The sequence below is a fragment of the Bufo bufo genome, chromosome 1, assembly GCF_905171765.1.
Source record: "Bufo bufo chromosome 1, aBufBuf1.1, whole genome shotgun sequence".
Lineage (NCBI taxonomy): Eukaryota > Metazoa > Chordata > Amphibia > Anura > Bufonidae > Bufo > Bufo bufo.
Window position 1 is genome coordinate 454,493,165 of NC_053389.1, and position 14,081 is coordinate 454,507,245.

The 14,081-nt window shown below is 45.8% G+C and overlaps 1 protein-coding gene across 1 annotated transcript in view; it reads left to right on the forward strand.

Annotated features, from left to right (window-relative positions):
* The window catches only part of ACSS3 (acyl-CoA synthetase short chain family member 3), a 119,257-nt gene that overhangs the window by 49,808 nt on the left and 55,368 nt on the right, over positions 1-14,081 (forward strand). The window contains exon 3 of the mRNA XM_040408490.1: positions 5,370-5,514. Within this exon, the coding sequence (XP_040264424.1) occupies positions 5,370-5,514 (145 nt within the window). The remainder of the gene's footprint in view (positions 1-5,369; positions 5,515-14,081) is intronic.

The following is a 14,081-nucleotide window of genomic DNA, read 5'->3' on the forward strand; positions in this document are numbered from 1 at the left end:
GCGGCGCTAGGAAGCGACAGTTGAGGCGCGGCTGGGCACGAAGGTAGGAGAAAAAAACCCACCTTGGGCATAAAGAAATGTGATTGACAGATGAATATAAAGTGCTTTTTACATGGTTTACAATGCGGACAGGGGGTACTCTATATCGTTGGAATACACTTTAATAGATCTATGACTGCATAGGAATAACTAAATATGTTTATAGGGCCTGTCAGTGTCCCTTTCTTAATCTAAACTTTTAATTTTTAAAATGTGAGCACAGTCTCCTGTGTGTATATATTGTTTACTTTTTCTGGTTTACAAAGTGCTGGAAACTGGCAATGCTAGAAATCCATAATGGGATCCATAGAGACCAACTTGCCCACCAAATTTAAAAAAATTAAACCTGGAGGTGATGAGAAAGTTTAGGTTTAGGGTATATCTACTGATCCTATGGAAGGTGTAAGCTTAGACCTGCACCAGATTTATCACAGGGGTTCAGGCTGGATGATAAATGTAGCACAGGGACAGACACTCTTGTCTAGCTCTATACCAACTATGGGTGGCTTACTTTGAGATAGACTTTAAAGGGGTTATCCAACCCCTGTATTGCCCCCCAAAATTCCTTGACACTTCAAACAGGTTATACTTACACCGTTACCCGGCACTCGCGTCGCTCCTGATGCCTGGTAACGAGCCTCCCTGGTGTCACACGCGATGCTAGGAAGGCTCGTCCCATCGCGACCTGCTATTGGCTGCTCCCCCATCGCCGGATTCTTTGATCCTCGTAATGGGGAGATGCAGCGGTGGCCGTGCGGGCATCAGAAGCAATGCAGGTGCTGGGCAGAGCGGTAAGTATAATCTATATGAGGTACCCGGGAATTTTGGGGGGCATTATAGGGGTTGGATGACCCCTTTAACGCCAGAACTGTGGAACTATATTGGTGCAAAAACCCCTTCTGATCAGCCACACCCCTTTTTGAGCAAGTTGGAAAAAGTTGTAGAAATCCTTTTTGGCAACAAATTGCAGCACTTTTTAGACAAATCCCAGGCTGAAACACATGTGTCATTTGTAATATGTATCTTCTTATCCACCAGGGCCCAGCTCACTGTATGAGTAGTTAATGAGGCACACAAGACACGTACATTTGCCATTATTGTTCTAGTTCTTTAGTTGGCAGCAATATGACCACATAAATACTGCTAATGGCTGCTACCGGAGAACTGCAAACATTATTAAATTGACCATATTGCTAGAGTTGTGCTTTATAATTGTCCCAGCCGGAACAGATGTAAACTGAGAATATAAATTCTGTCCATGTAGGTAATTATGCCTTCCAAGACGAATGCATGGAAGGATTCTAAATCCGGGCAGGTGATCATGATCAGAAACTAATAACCAGTTCCAATTATTCAGAATGTGCTTTCCAGTTCATTATTCTGATTAACAGTTTTCTCCCGGCTCTACTTGTCGTCATTTTTATAAACCTTTAGGGACGTTGGCCTCTTGGGAAGTATCTACATTAGCAAAGCCTTTCATCAGGAGGCAAAGCTGTTCTTCCACTACACAACAAGCTCAGTCAGGAGGATACAGGACATTTTGTGCTTTTATCTCTTCCTCGACATTTAATATATTCCTAACAAATGAGTGATCGTTAATTATTCCTATTTTATTTTCCTCCAGGCCTCAAATAATTCACATTTGTTGTCCCAGCAGTAGAGCTCATAACATAAGAAATCATTCTCCTCCTAAACGCTCTAGTTTAAGTCAACTTGAAATGGGAAAGGAAGAGTTAACTAGGTCAAAGTTTTGTCTTTCAATTGCTCTATTGATTGGACTTTTTTATCCTGAGGACTTAGACCACGTCACTCTTTTATCTCATTTACCTTTTAAGATGTACTTTAAATAACAGTCATCAGAAGTAGGGTTGAGTGAATCGAAGCATCGAAAGTGGACTTCAATCCGAATTTCCTTGTGCTTCATGGTAACAAATCTATTTTCCCTGAAATGGTGGTAAAAAAAAAAAAAAACATACTTGCCTCATTCATTTGAGCTCGAAGAGGCCGTTGCGGCTATCTTGATTTAAGATCCCGCGCAAAATATCATGTGCAGTGATCTATGATGTCACCACGTCAGCCAGCCTGATGACATCATCACTCACCACACAAGATTTTGCTCGGGATCTTCAATTAAGATGGACGCAGCAGCTTCTTCGCGTTCAAATGGATTAGGTGAGTATTTTTTTTAACCAATTAACCCCTGAAAGCCCTCATTTTTAATCTCTGATGCCGCAATCAGCGATGAACGCGGCATCTGAGGGGTTCAATGAGTGGGCCGCTACTTGCAAAGAAATGCACTTCATGATAATAATTCATCACTAAGGGGCAGCTGAATCGAATTTTTGTAAACGTCGCTCATCACTAATCAGAAGCCTCACATTTTGATGAGATCGGCCAACTATTTTTTAAGCGATATTTATGTTTTAAACATCTTGATCTTGCAATATCCCAAAATATGACCAGGGCTGGTGCAACCATATAGGCGAACTAGGCGTTCGCCTAGGGCGCCGGCCTGCTGGGGGCACCCTGGTGGGCTCCCCCTGACTGGGGCTGCAGCCCTGGGCGAGCGGCTCTTGAGCCGCCCCCAGCGCCGTTGTAGGGGGGGCCAGGAGGTAGAGGTCCTTCTTAAATATGGCAGAGCAGGCATCTGCTTACCCTGATGGCAGGTGCCTGCTCTGCCAGTAAATTACCGGAGGAGAGGAGGCGGGCGGCAAGGGAGGCTGTTCTAGCATCTCCCCACTCCTCCCTCGCGCGCCCTCTGTGATGTCAGAATATGACATCATTCCGGCCCCGGCATACTAAACGGCACGCTGGAGGACTGAGGAGCTGCACCACACTGGACCCCAGGGAGGTGAGTGTTTAAGTGTTTGACTGAGTGAGTGTCTGCCTGTGTGTGTATCTGTCAGTGAGTGAGTGTATGTATGTATGTCTGTCTTTCTGTTAGTAAATGTATGTGTGTCTGTCATTGAGTGTCTGTGTGTGTATGTCAGTGAATGAGTGTATGTCAGTGAGTGTGGATGTCTGTCAGTAAGTGTATGTGTGTCTGTCAGTGAGTTTCTGTGTACGTCATTCAGTGCGTGTCTGTCAGTGAGTGCGTGCGTGTCTGTCTGTCAGTGAGTGCGTGCGTGTCTGTCTGTCAGTGAGTGCGTGCGTGTCTGTCTGTCAGTGAGTGCGTGCGTGTCTGTCTGTCAGTGAGTGCGTGCGTGTCTGTCAGTGAGTGCGTGCGTGTCTGTCAGTGAGTGCGTGCGTGTCTGTCAGTGAGTGCGTGCGTGTCTGTCAGTGAGTGCGTGCGTGTCTGTCAGTGAGTGCGTGCGTGTCTGTCAGTGAGTGCGTGCGTGTCTGTCAGTGAGTGCGTGCGTGTCTGTCAGTGAGTGCGTGCGTGTCTGTCAGTGAGTGCGTGCGTGTCTGTCAGTGAGTGCGTGCGTGTCTGTCAGTGAGTGCGTGCGTGTCTGTCAGTGAGTGCGTGCGTGTCTGTCAGTGAGTGCGTGCGTGTCTGTCAGTGAGTGCGTGCGTGTCTGTCAGTGAGTGCGTGCGTGTCTGTCAGTGAGTGCGTGCGTGTCTGTCAGTGAGTGCGTGCGTGTCTGTCAGTGAGTGCGTGCGTGTCTGTCAGTGAGTGCGTGCGTGTCTGTCAGTGAGTGCGTGCGTGTCTGTCAGTGAGAGCGTGCGTGTCTGTCAGTGAGTGCGTGCGTGTCTGTCAGTGAGTGCGTGCGTGTCTGTCAGTGAGTGCGTGCGTGTCTGTCAGTGAGTGCGTGCGTGTCTGTCAGTGAGTGCGTGCGTGTCTGTCAGTGAGTGCGTGCGTGTCTGTCAGTGAGTGCGTGCGTGTCTGTCAGTGAGTGCGTGCGTGCGTGCCTGTCAGTGAGTGCGTGCGTGCGTGCCTGTCAGTGAGTGCGTGCGTGCGTGCCTGTCAGTGAGTGCGTGCGTGCGTGCCTGTCAGTGAGTGCGTGCGTGCGTGCCTGTCAGTGAGTGCGTGCGTGCGTGCCTGTCAGTGAGTGCGTGCGTGCGTGCCTGTCAGTGAGTGCGTGCGTGCGTGTCTGTCAGTGAGTGCGTGCGTGCGTGTCTGTCAGTGAGTGCGTGCGTGCGTGTCTGTCAGTGAGTGCGTGCGTGTCTGTCTGTCAGTGAGTGCGTGCGTGTCTGTCTGTCTGTCAGTGAGTGCGTGCGTGCCTGTCTGTCAGTGCGTGCGTGTCTGTCAGTGAGTGCGTGCGTGCGTGTCTGTCTGTCTGTCAGTGAGTGCGTGCGTGTCTGTCAGTGAGTTTCTGTGTACGTAAAATATCTAACAAAGGATTAGAGATGGGAAAAGTTGTATTTCTGTCCAACACCGGGAGTAAACGGCCAACACAAATAACCACCGGCAAACTAACACACGGGGAGATTTATCAAAACTGGTGCAAAGAAGAACTGGCTTAGTTGCCCATAACAACCAATCAGATCCCACCTTTCATTTTTCAGAGCTCCTTTGGAAAATGAAATTATCAATCTGATTAGTTGCTAGGGGCAACTAATCCTGTTTTCCTTTGCACCAGTTTTGATGAATCTCCCCCACAGTCTATTTCATGTGTCTCCAGTATTTCGCCTGATGTCATATGTCAATTAAAGAAGTATCAGGCATATCAAAATTCACCATGTATGATCCTTCTACTCCCTCCTGCCCTCTGCACAAGTCACAGAGCATGCCTAGAGAACTCTCCCATATAAGTCAATGAGTCTCCTCCAGACCATTGTATCTGTGGCCCATGGTAGCCGCTGTAAAGCAGGTCTCTAAATACTGGCAAGATGGCAGCCCCCATAATCATGTTCAGGAAACAAAATGAAAAAAACTTGTCTCACTATCTGGGTTTAATTGGCAGAAAAAAAATATAGCTGACACGTTCCCTTTAAATAGTGAGTACTGCATTAAAAACTCTAATCCATCCCTGATCCAAGTGCAGCCATAGGCACGAGGCTTGTGCCTAATGGAAGATCTGGCCCTATGTGCAGTATAACCCAATATACAGTAGATATTCTTTATCCGTTAATGAAAAATGCATGGTATATGGACACATCAGTGTTTCCAGCCAAGACTTCCGTTACACATGTAATATCAACTTGTCTGGAAATAGTGCCAAGTATTTGCTCCCAGGGTTTGGGCATATCATGTCTTCACTTAAACTTTGCTTAAATTGCCCCAGAGAATCTCAATGAGTGCCGCAGGGTCTTCTCAACGAATACAATCTGATTTGACAAAATGTTCATGTTAATGAAGCATGTTGTGAAGCAGTCCCTGTTAGTTTTATACATATACGGTATATTACAGTTTACAGTTTCAATAAAATATCCTGTTTTTTCTATGCCAGGTTCGTTGGCGGAGAACTTAATATTTGTTACAATGCTCTTGACCGTCACATTGAAAGTGGAAGAGGGAATCAATTTGCAGTTATCCATGATAGTCCTGTTACCGGAACCAAGCAAGCTATCACTTACCAAGAGATCTATGAACAGGTACTGTGTATGAAACTAGTACAGAAGTACTGAAAGAGTTAAAATAAAAAATGAAATTCACATTGTTCTGCCATCTTGGTGTGGCTTTACTCACATTTAAAGGATTATTTTAATCCTGTAAATTCTGCCAGAAGAAGGCGCTGTAACTAAAGAAACCTGCAGAACAGAGTCTGTCCATGACTGGGTATAGGTCTGACCATACGTATTGGATAAGCATTTCTCTTTAGCCTTCATACACATGCATGCTAAGTTGGGCTGAGTATGCGTGTGCCCAATTTTTATTTCACCTGCTCTCAGGGAAGAATTGGGAGTCCACCCTACACATTAGATTGTCAGCTGGTGCCACCGGAATTAGCGGGTTTGCTAGCAAAAGGTAGAGTTCCAGGAGAGCAAGGTTCTCTTGTAAGACCATGCCGTCTAAGGGGACAGAATTTGAAGGTGTTAGCATAAAGCTCCTGTGTCGTTTTTATTATAATTTATTTGTGTAGGATTTACCACTGCTAACTTTTTGAGCCTAGGGGCAAAATTAATGGATTACATACTGTAATATAGAGACAACCCATGCAGCTGCTATATGGTCTATAACAGGGGTACTCAACCGGTGGACCATGGTCCAAATCCAGACCATGGATACTAACTGTCCAGAACCGTACTTGCCCTGATTGCAACTGTATTTGTGCCCGCAGGATGCATAGGACCTGTACCACTAGAAGATGCAATTAATATATGATTTGGTGCAGCCTCGTCATACTTAAATATCTTCGTCAGCAGTCTGTGTACCAGAATGATATCTACTCCAGCTTGTAGCTGCTGTAAATTTCAGTCATCATGTAGGCCACTTTCCGGTGAAAATGATGATAAATGTGGCAGGTTGATGGCCCCACCTATGCACCACCCTCGCAACTTTCACTTTTTGGAAACTGGCAAGGGCAGCATACAAATGCCAGTTGCAACTACATTTAGTGCAATGGCATTTAAAAGGTCATAAAATTAGGTTATACAACTTTTAATGACAAAAACCAGGTGTAGAGAGATGGTAAATCTTGCCCTAAGGCTGGGTTCACACTTGAGCGTTCAAACGCGCTGTAAAACGCTCAACACATGAAAACCAATGCTTCCCTATGGCCCTGGTTCTCACTTGAGCGTTTTACAGCGCTGAAAAACGCGCTGTAAAACGCCCTACGCTCAAACAAGTACTTGAGCTTCTTTGGGGCGTTTTGACGCGCGTTTGTGGCCATAGGACATTGCAGTCAATCACACAAACGCGCGTCAAACGCGCGTTTACTATTGCAAAAAACGCTCGTCAAAAACGCGCGTCAAAAACGCGCGTTAAACGCGCATATCAAAGACGCTCAGGTCTGAACCCAGCCTAAGAGCTTTCTCTTTGAACTTCCCACTTGTCACGTTGACATTCTTGTCTACATGTGAGACCATCATTCTGTGACCAATAGCAAGATGCTCTACTGAAAGAGAAATTAATGACAAAAAAAATCTAAATTAAATTGAAAAGTCATAAATCACAATGAGATAAGGGAGAGGACCACGCTCAGTACTACTGTATATAAAGCATCTAACTGTCCCTCACCTGTCCAGCCCACAATCAAGCTTTAAGCTTATTTCTTTATTTAGTGATCTAGCCCACCCCTAGCCCTCAGTTTCCAAGTGGCCCAGCATTAACCCCTTGTGTGCTTGGCATGAAATTATTGGATGACAGTGCAACAAACCTTTGGGGAGTGCATGGAGGATGAGAGTGGTAGTTATGGCTCTGAGCGTGGTGGTAGTACACACAAGTGACAATCTCCACTCTTGCACCCCCTAAGGCCATGAAGTGACTGGAGAGCACACCCTTTCTTCTTTTGGGGCACATCCCTGTATTGGGGCTCTTGTCTGGTGTTGATTGGAGTGCCCTTACATAGTAACATAAGGCCGAAAAAAGACATTTGTCCATCCAGTTCGGCCTGTTATCCTGCAAGTTGATCCAGAGGAAGGCAAAAAAAAAAACTGTGAGGTAGAAGACAATTTTCCCCACTTTAGGGGAATAAAAAATTCCTTCCCGACTCCAATCAGGCAATCAGAATAACTCACTGGATCAACGACCCCTTTCTAGTAGCTATAGCCTGTAATATTATTACACTCCAGAAATACATCCCTTGATGTTGGATGTTTTGTTGGCTGCAAGACAGGACCGGTGAATGATGGAGACAATGATCAGACCCGTTGTTTGCAATAAAGTCTTTCTTTACTAAGTTGATGCTAGGGATTGTATAAATAGCAGCAAAAAGCACAGTTCCAAAGGATATCACAGTGTGATATTCTCTCAATAGCAGCATATGGACAGCAATAATGATGGTGGTTATAGTATTCCCTCTCTCTAAAGACACTTTGCAGTCTCTCAGCAGAACCACCGGCATGCAGTAAGGTTCTTATTAAGTCCTTCTGCAATTTCTGTACAGAGGGGTACAGAACTGAGATATGGGCGGCAAGTCCATCTCAAAGTATGGAGGCTTTTTTTGCAATATTCCCTACCACAGCAGCAAAGTCTTTCTGCCATAAATGAGCATAATACCTTGCTGTTTGAGTCCTAGACCTTCTCAGATGTCTGGTCTCTCTTTCTGTCTGGAGTACTTTTGTAGTATGGCTACTTAGGCTACTTTCACACTAGCGTTCGGGGATCCGCTTGTGAGCTCCGTTTGAAGGGGCTCACAAGCGGCTCCGAACGCAGCCCCAATGCATTCTGAGTGGAGGCGGATCCGCTCAGAATGCATCAGTCTGGCGGCGTTCAGCCTCCGCTCCGCTCAGCAAGCGGACACCTGAACGCTGCTTGCAGTTGTAGCTCAGAGACTATTGTTCTCTGAACTTGGACCTAGTTGTGCAGGAGGTTGAACAGACTTTCCTCTAGGCTGCTTCAGACTAGACTCCCTCAATACTAACTAGTCAGGGGGCAGACCTAGTTCATTAGTTGACATTTTGTTAACCATATGTTGTCCATACAATGCCATTAAGTGCATGTACATAACAAATCACAACATTTAACTCCAACATTGCATTTAGGCCAAGTTCACACGAACGTGTGTGACCCGTGCCCGTGCTGCGGGCCGCAATGCACGATCGCCGGCCGTGGGTCAGCCGCATCGGATCGCGGACCCATTCACTTTAATGGGTCCGCGATCCGCCCGTTCCGCAAAAAGATAGTACCTGTTCTATCTTTTTGCGCAACGGAAGTACAGGACGCAACCCCACGGAAGCACTCCGTAGTGCTTCCGAGGGGTCCCGTTCCGTGCGGCCGTTCCGCAATTCCAGATTTGCGGACCCATTGAAGTGAATGGGTCCGCATCCGTGATGCGGAATGCACACGAACTGTGGCCATGTATTGCGGCCCGCAATTTGCGGCCCGCAATACGGCCACAGATCACACACGTTCGTGTGAACTGAGCTTTACTCTAGAAATAGTACTTAACCCTTTGCAGTAGTCCTTCTGGGGTACTGCAACTGCTCAATGTTAATTCTGCCTGGGACATGGAAAGCTAAAGAAGCTCTATAGCACAATCGATCTCTACCTTGTGTGTATGACCTGAACTATGTAAGTAGAGAAGAAATCAGATTTTTATATCACTTTAACTGAAACCATAATAACATATATATAATTACATTTAGTTACATATAACTGTTGCCAGGTATACTAATCCGTAAGACTAAAGTCTTTATGTAATTTTTGCCTAATTGTCAAAGATGCTATTTTAATAGTCGCCCCGCGTGGAGAAAAATTTACCAGTCTTTTTTTCTTATTTAATTTAGCGTGAATGCAGTGCATCCTAAAAACCCAGTCAGTTTAGTAAGGAGTAATTTAACTATGTGATATCCATATACTGTATCTGAGGGGGTGGGGGGTTATATTGCTGTTGATAAAGTAAGAGAGGTTTTTGGTTCCTGGGAACAGACTGTACATTTGTCTGTATGAGAATACCAAGCAATGCCCATTCAGCTGTCAGATGGAAAATGGGAATTAGACTCACCGGTAATTCGGTTTCCAGGGATTCCCTCATGACAGCACAACAGGAGGTTGTTCCCTCTTGACCTTCTTGGGACAGGAAACAGAGAGGTTAAAAAGTCCCTCCTACCTCCACCCACCAGTGTTTTTCCAGATTACTACAGCAGGATGGATGCAACCGATTTATTAAAATCCTCAGAAAGTCTTAGATACAATATTTATATAGTAGTTAGCAAGGGAGGGAATGTACGGGTGCTGTCATGAGGGAATCTCTGAAAACCGAATTACCGGCAAGTCTAATTCCTATTTTCCAGCTCATCCCTCATGACGGCACAACAGAAGACGTACCAAATTATAATTTAGGTGGAGGGGGGCCCAAGTCTAAGGACAACATATCTCAGATATTTATCATTAGATAAAAATACCATTTCATAGAATCAGGAATAAACTTTTTGATTCTGCCAGAAAAATAAATCTTGATGACAGAATGTGTGAACTCAGTCGTAACTCTGAAATGTCTTTTTATCTGCATCCTTGATCAACCGGCCTACCTCTGTTTATAGACTTAAATACTTAATTAGAGGAAGAATAAATAGTCTTAGGTAAAGGATGCCCTTTACCTCTAATCCTAGTCTATATGGTAAGTACTATTGCGTAAAAGCGACTCGCTCTAAAACCAGATAGAATATTGTAATATTATATATAACCACGACACTGAGTAAACATTTACTGTAGACCCCCATTGCAGTTCATTCCCAAGAGCTTAACTGTTATAATCTGATAAACACCTATCTCCAGAATGTCTGCAAGGTATATGTTAGACACCGAGCCAAGCTGACAGCACTGGCACAAGGCAGGCATGGACATCAACAATGAGGTAACCAAACTGTAAAAATTAACTTCATACCGGTGCAGGACAAGCTTGGGATCCCGTACCAGGAGGTGTTGGTATGAACTCAGGAAAGGAGAAAGAACCCTCCAGACGAAACCAGGCCAACCATTGAACCCACCTGCCCGCATAGCTTCAAGGTCAGAGGCAGTCTTAAGGGTTTAACAAGATCTTTACATGGCACTACCCAGGGGACACAGGGACTTAGGAGTGGCAAAAGGTTACAGGACCTGTGCAGCGTACATAGCCACATCTTATATGCGTGAGCATGGCTGTGTGTGTGAATGTGGAAAGAGGAATGCAGTCTATTTCCGTTTTGTAGCTCCCTGGGTTGGCGTGCAGTGAGGGGAGTCTCCTTCCCGGGGGCGACAGAGGTGCCCTTGAGGTAATGGGTATTAGGTGCAATGAAGGCAGGGTCCCTAATGTTCGTAACATCAGCACCCTTATGTGCAAATAGATAGAATAACATAGAGAAGAGTTTAGTTGACCATAAGTTGACATTTACTGAAAATCACTTGTCTTGAGGTAGATATACCAATTCATTGCCATAGAAGGGATAGCTATAATCCATACAAGATGAATTCCCAGCCAGGATGGTGCTGCCTCCCATTATAACAGGTCTGGGTAGGATTTTTACTAAATTTCAGTGCTCTGGTCACGCTAATGTTCCTTTTGACTTCAGGCTGACCCACACTATCTCCAGGTGTAGAGTATACTATACCCTATAAATCACATGGCCGGTACACATATATGTCTTGCACTCCTTGAATTACATACAATTTCCATTAATATTGTCCATGTTGTCTATGAAGGAATGTGACTCCAAATACAGCTTTGCACTATACTGTAGATCGTGAATAGGCACTGTAGGCTACTACACCCCCCAAATGATAGTAATGTGAATAGATTGAACTACCACTCATCTCTACTAGGCTTTCCCTAATCTTTGTCACATTTGATCCTTACCTGAGATCTTCACCTTAGGACCCCTTTAGCTTTAACTTAAAGGGTTTCTGTCATCAGAAAAAAGGGTATTAACCTGGCTGACATTAGCGATGTGCTAATGTCAGCTGAACATAACTATATTAGTCCCATGTCACTATATGCCGCCGTTATTTAGAAAAACGAACTTTTATAATATGCAAATGAGCCTCTTGGAGCAGGGAAGGCATTGCACCTGCTCATAGAGGCTCCGTTCGCTCACCTCTTTCCACGACTTTCTATACTTGATTGACAGGGCCAGGCCAACGTTGGTCTCCTGTCTGCCGGGGAAATCTCGCGCCTGCACCGTCCCGTTCAGTATTCGGCGCAGTGAGGGAGGGATGTTCGCCGGCAGCCGGCTTCCTCGCTGCGCTGAATCCGTCACAGTGAGGAAGCTGGCTGCCGGCGAACGTCCTTCCCTCACTGTGCCTGCGCCAAATACTGAACGGGGCGGTGCAGTCGCGAGATTTCCCCGGCAGACAGGAGACGAACACTGGCCTGGCCCTGTCAATCAAGTGTAGAAAGGCGTGGAAAGAGGTGAGCGAACTGAGCCTCTAGGAGTAGGTGCAACGCCCGGAGGCAAGTGTCAGCCGGCCACTGCCCGGAGTCCATGAGGCGGCAATCAGAGAACCCACCTATTGGCTCGGACTCCGCCAGGTGGGTTTCGGGCTGCTAAGGGACCTCTACCTTGAGAGGTGTTAGCAAGGCTATTTGAGACCTGTAAGGAGAGGCCGGACACCCCCCGATCCTAGTCCCAGCCTTAGTCCCTAAAAGTTATTTTAGAATCTCTTCAACCCTAGAGCAGGGAACCTCTCTGCGTCTAACCCCTGTAGGCACAGAAAGAACACTGGTGGCTGGAGGTGGGAGGGACCTTTTTAACCTCTTTGTTTCCTGTCCCAAGAATGTCAAAGGGGAACAACCTCCTGTTGTGCTGTCATGAGGGATGAGCTGGAAATTAAGATTTAATTTCCTCCCAAAATAGTAATGTCCTTTTCTTCAGAAGTGTTTAATAACAGAACATTTCCACAGACAAACAAGTCCACCTACTGAGCACCACGCTGAGCACCCCTGCTGTTGAGCCTGCTGGTCCACTTTCTCCTGCATTCAATTGTGGAGCAACCTGCTCATTAGCTTCCCTGCTCACTTCCTCCTCTCAGTACTGTTCAGAGGATCTCATAGTGAACCACTCACCATTCATTAATTCTTCCCTATGCAGTACCTGGCTGCAGGAGGTATCTGCAAATGGTTCATTGTTAAACTATAATGTAATATCATGTTGTGTAATGTTATGCCATGCGTTGTAATGCCTTGTATACCCCCAGCATAGCTCTGTATGGTTGTGACGGCGTTAACAACTCTGACACAGTCCTTTGCGGGAGGTTCCTAGGTGGTGGCTGGCTCCACCGCTAGCTCTTCTAGGAATGTCTGAGGAAGGAAGCAAAATCCATGTGCTCACTCTCCTCGGGCCTTAGGATTCAGATACTAACAGATCTTTGTTTGATTACTTCAAGATCTACATCAAGAAAGAAGACAACATAAGGAGAAGGTTCAGAAATCTGCATGCCAAAGTGACAATATTAGGTTAGTAAGGTAACTAGAGTTGAGCGAAGTCCCTACACTATATAAGTTCAGAGACAGACTAACAAAGAGAGACAAACACAATGTAGAGTAATATGTAAAGGAGTCAAAACCAGTTGGGCTACGCAATACCAAACGAGAGACAAAGAATGGTCAGAAGACAAGCTGGGATCAGAAGCACGAGCAATCCAAATAAGCACAGGAGCAAGAACCAGGAATACAGATAGTGAGTCAAAGACTATCACTGGCACTGGTGTATGACCAGGAAGGGGTTTAAATAGAGCACCGAGTCCCAGGAACAGAACCTGATAGGTCCATGCCTTGGTGCACCATTGGTTCTCCAGTCAGAATATTAGCACATAGTAATAGAGCAGCTGAGCAATCAGCCCACTGCTAATCTCCCCCAGCACACGCCCGTGGGGGAGAAACAGAGCATTGCATCCTGTTGCTAAGGATGCGGTCACGTCACCAGGGGGCGTGGCTCAGCAGCATGTCTCTCCCAAAGCGACCATGCCGAGGCTGAAGTTCGCGCTGCTGAAGCCCAGAGTCCTATTTTGCAGTACAGTAAAGAGTGACGTTTATTCTTCTATCACTGGCCTGGTTTCCTGACTCACACCATACACTGGCCATTGCACACTGCACGTGCCCTGCTGGCCATTGCACACCGCACGTGCTCCAAAGGAAGAAAGGGTGCCCCCTCCTTTCACTGCATGGCCCTAGGGAGCAAAGGTATGAGGAAGGCTGCCGTGATTGACTGGAACAGCCAGAGTCACTATCACTCCCTTGCTCCGCTCCGGCTCCTCACGGGTCGCTGCACCTACGTCTCAATTCATAAAATTATATAGCTAGATCTCTCTCAAGACAGTGGAAAAGGAAATTGTTGGGCATTATACATATGTATATCAGAGGGGTATATATAAGGGACTACTTTCTATCCAGAGAAGGAAATGGGTTAACAAGCTACCGTATTTTTCTCTTTATAAAACAAACCCGATAAGACGCACCACAGGTTTAAGAGGAGGAAAATAAGAAAAAAATATTTTTCATCAGACCTCATATCAGATCCTCAGATCAGACCCCCATAAATATCAGGACATCAGATCAGACCCCCATAAATATCAGGACATCAGA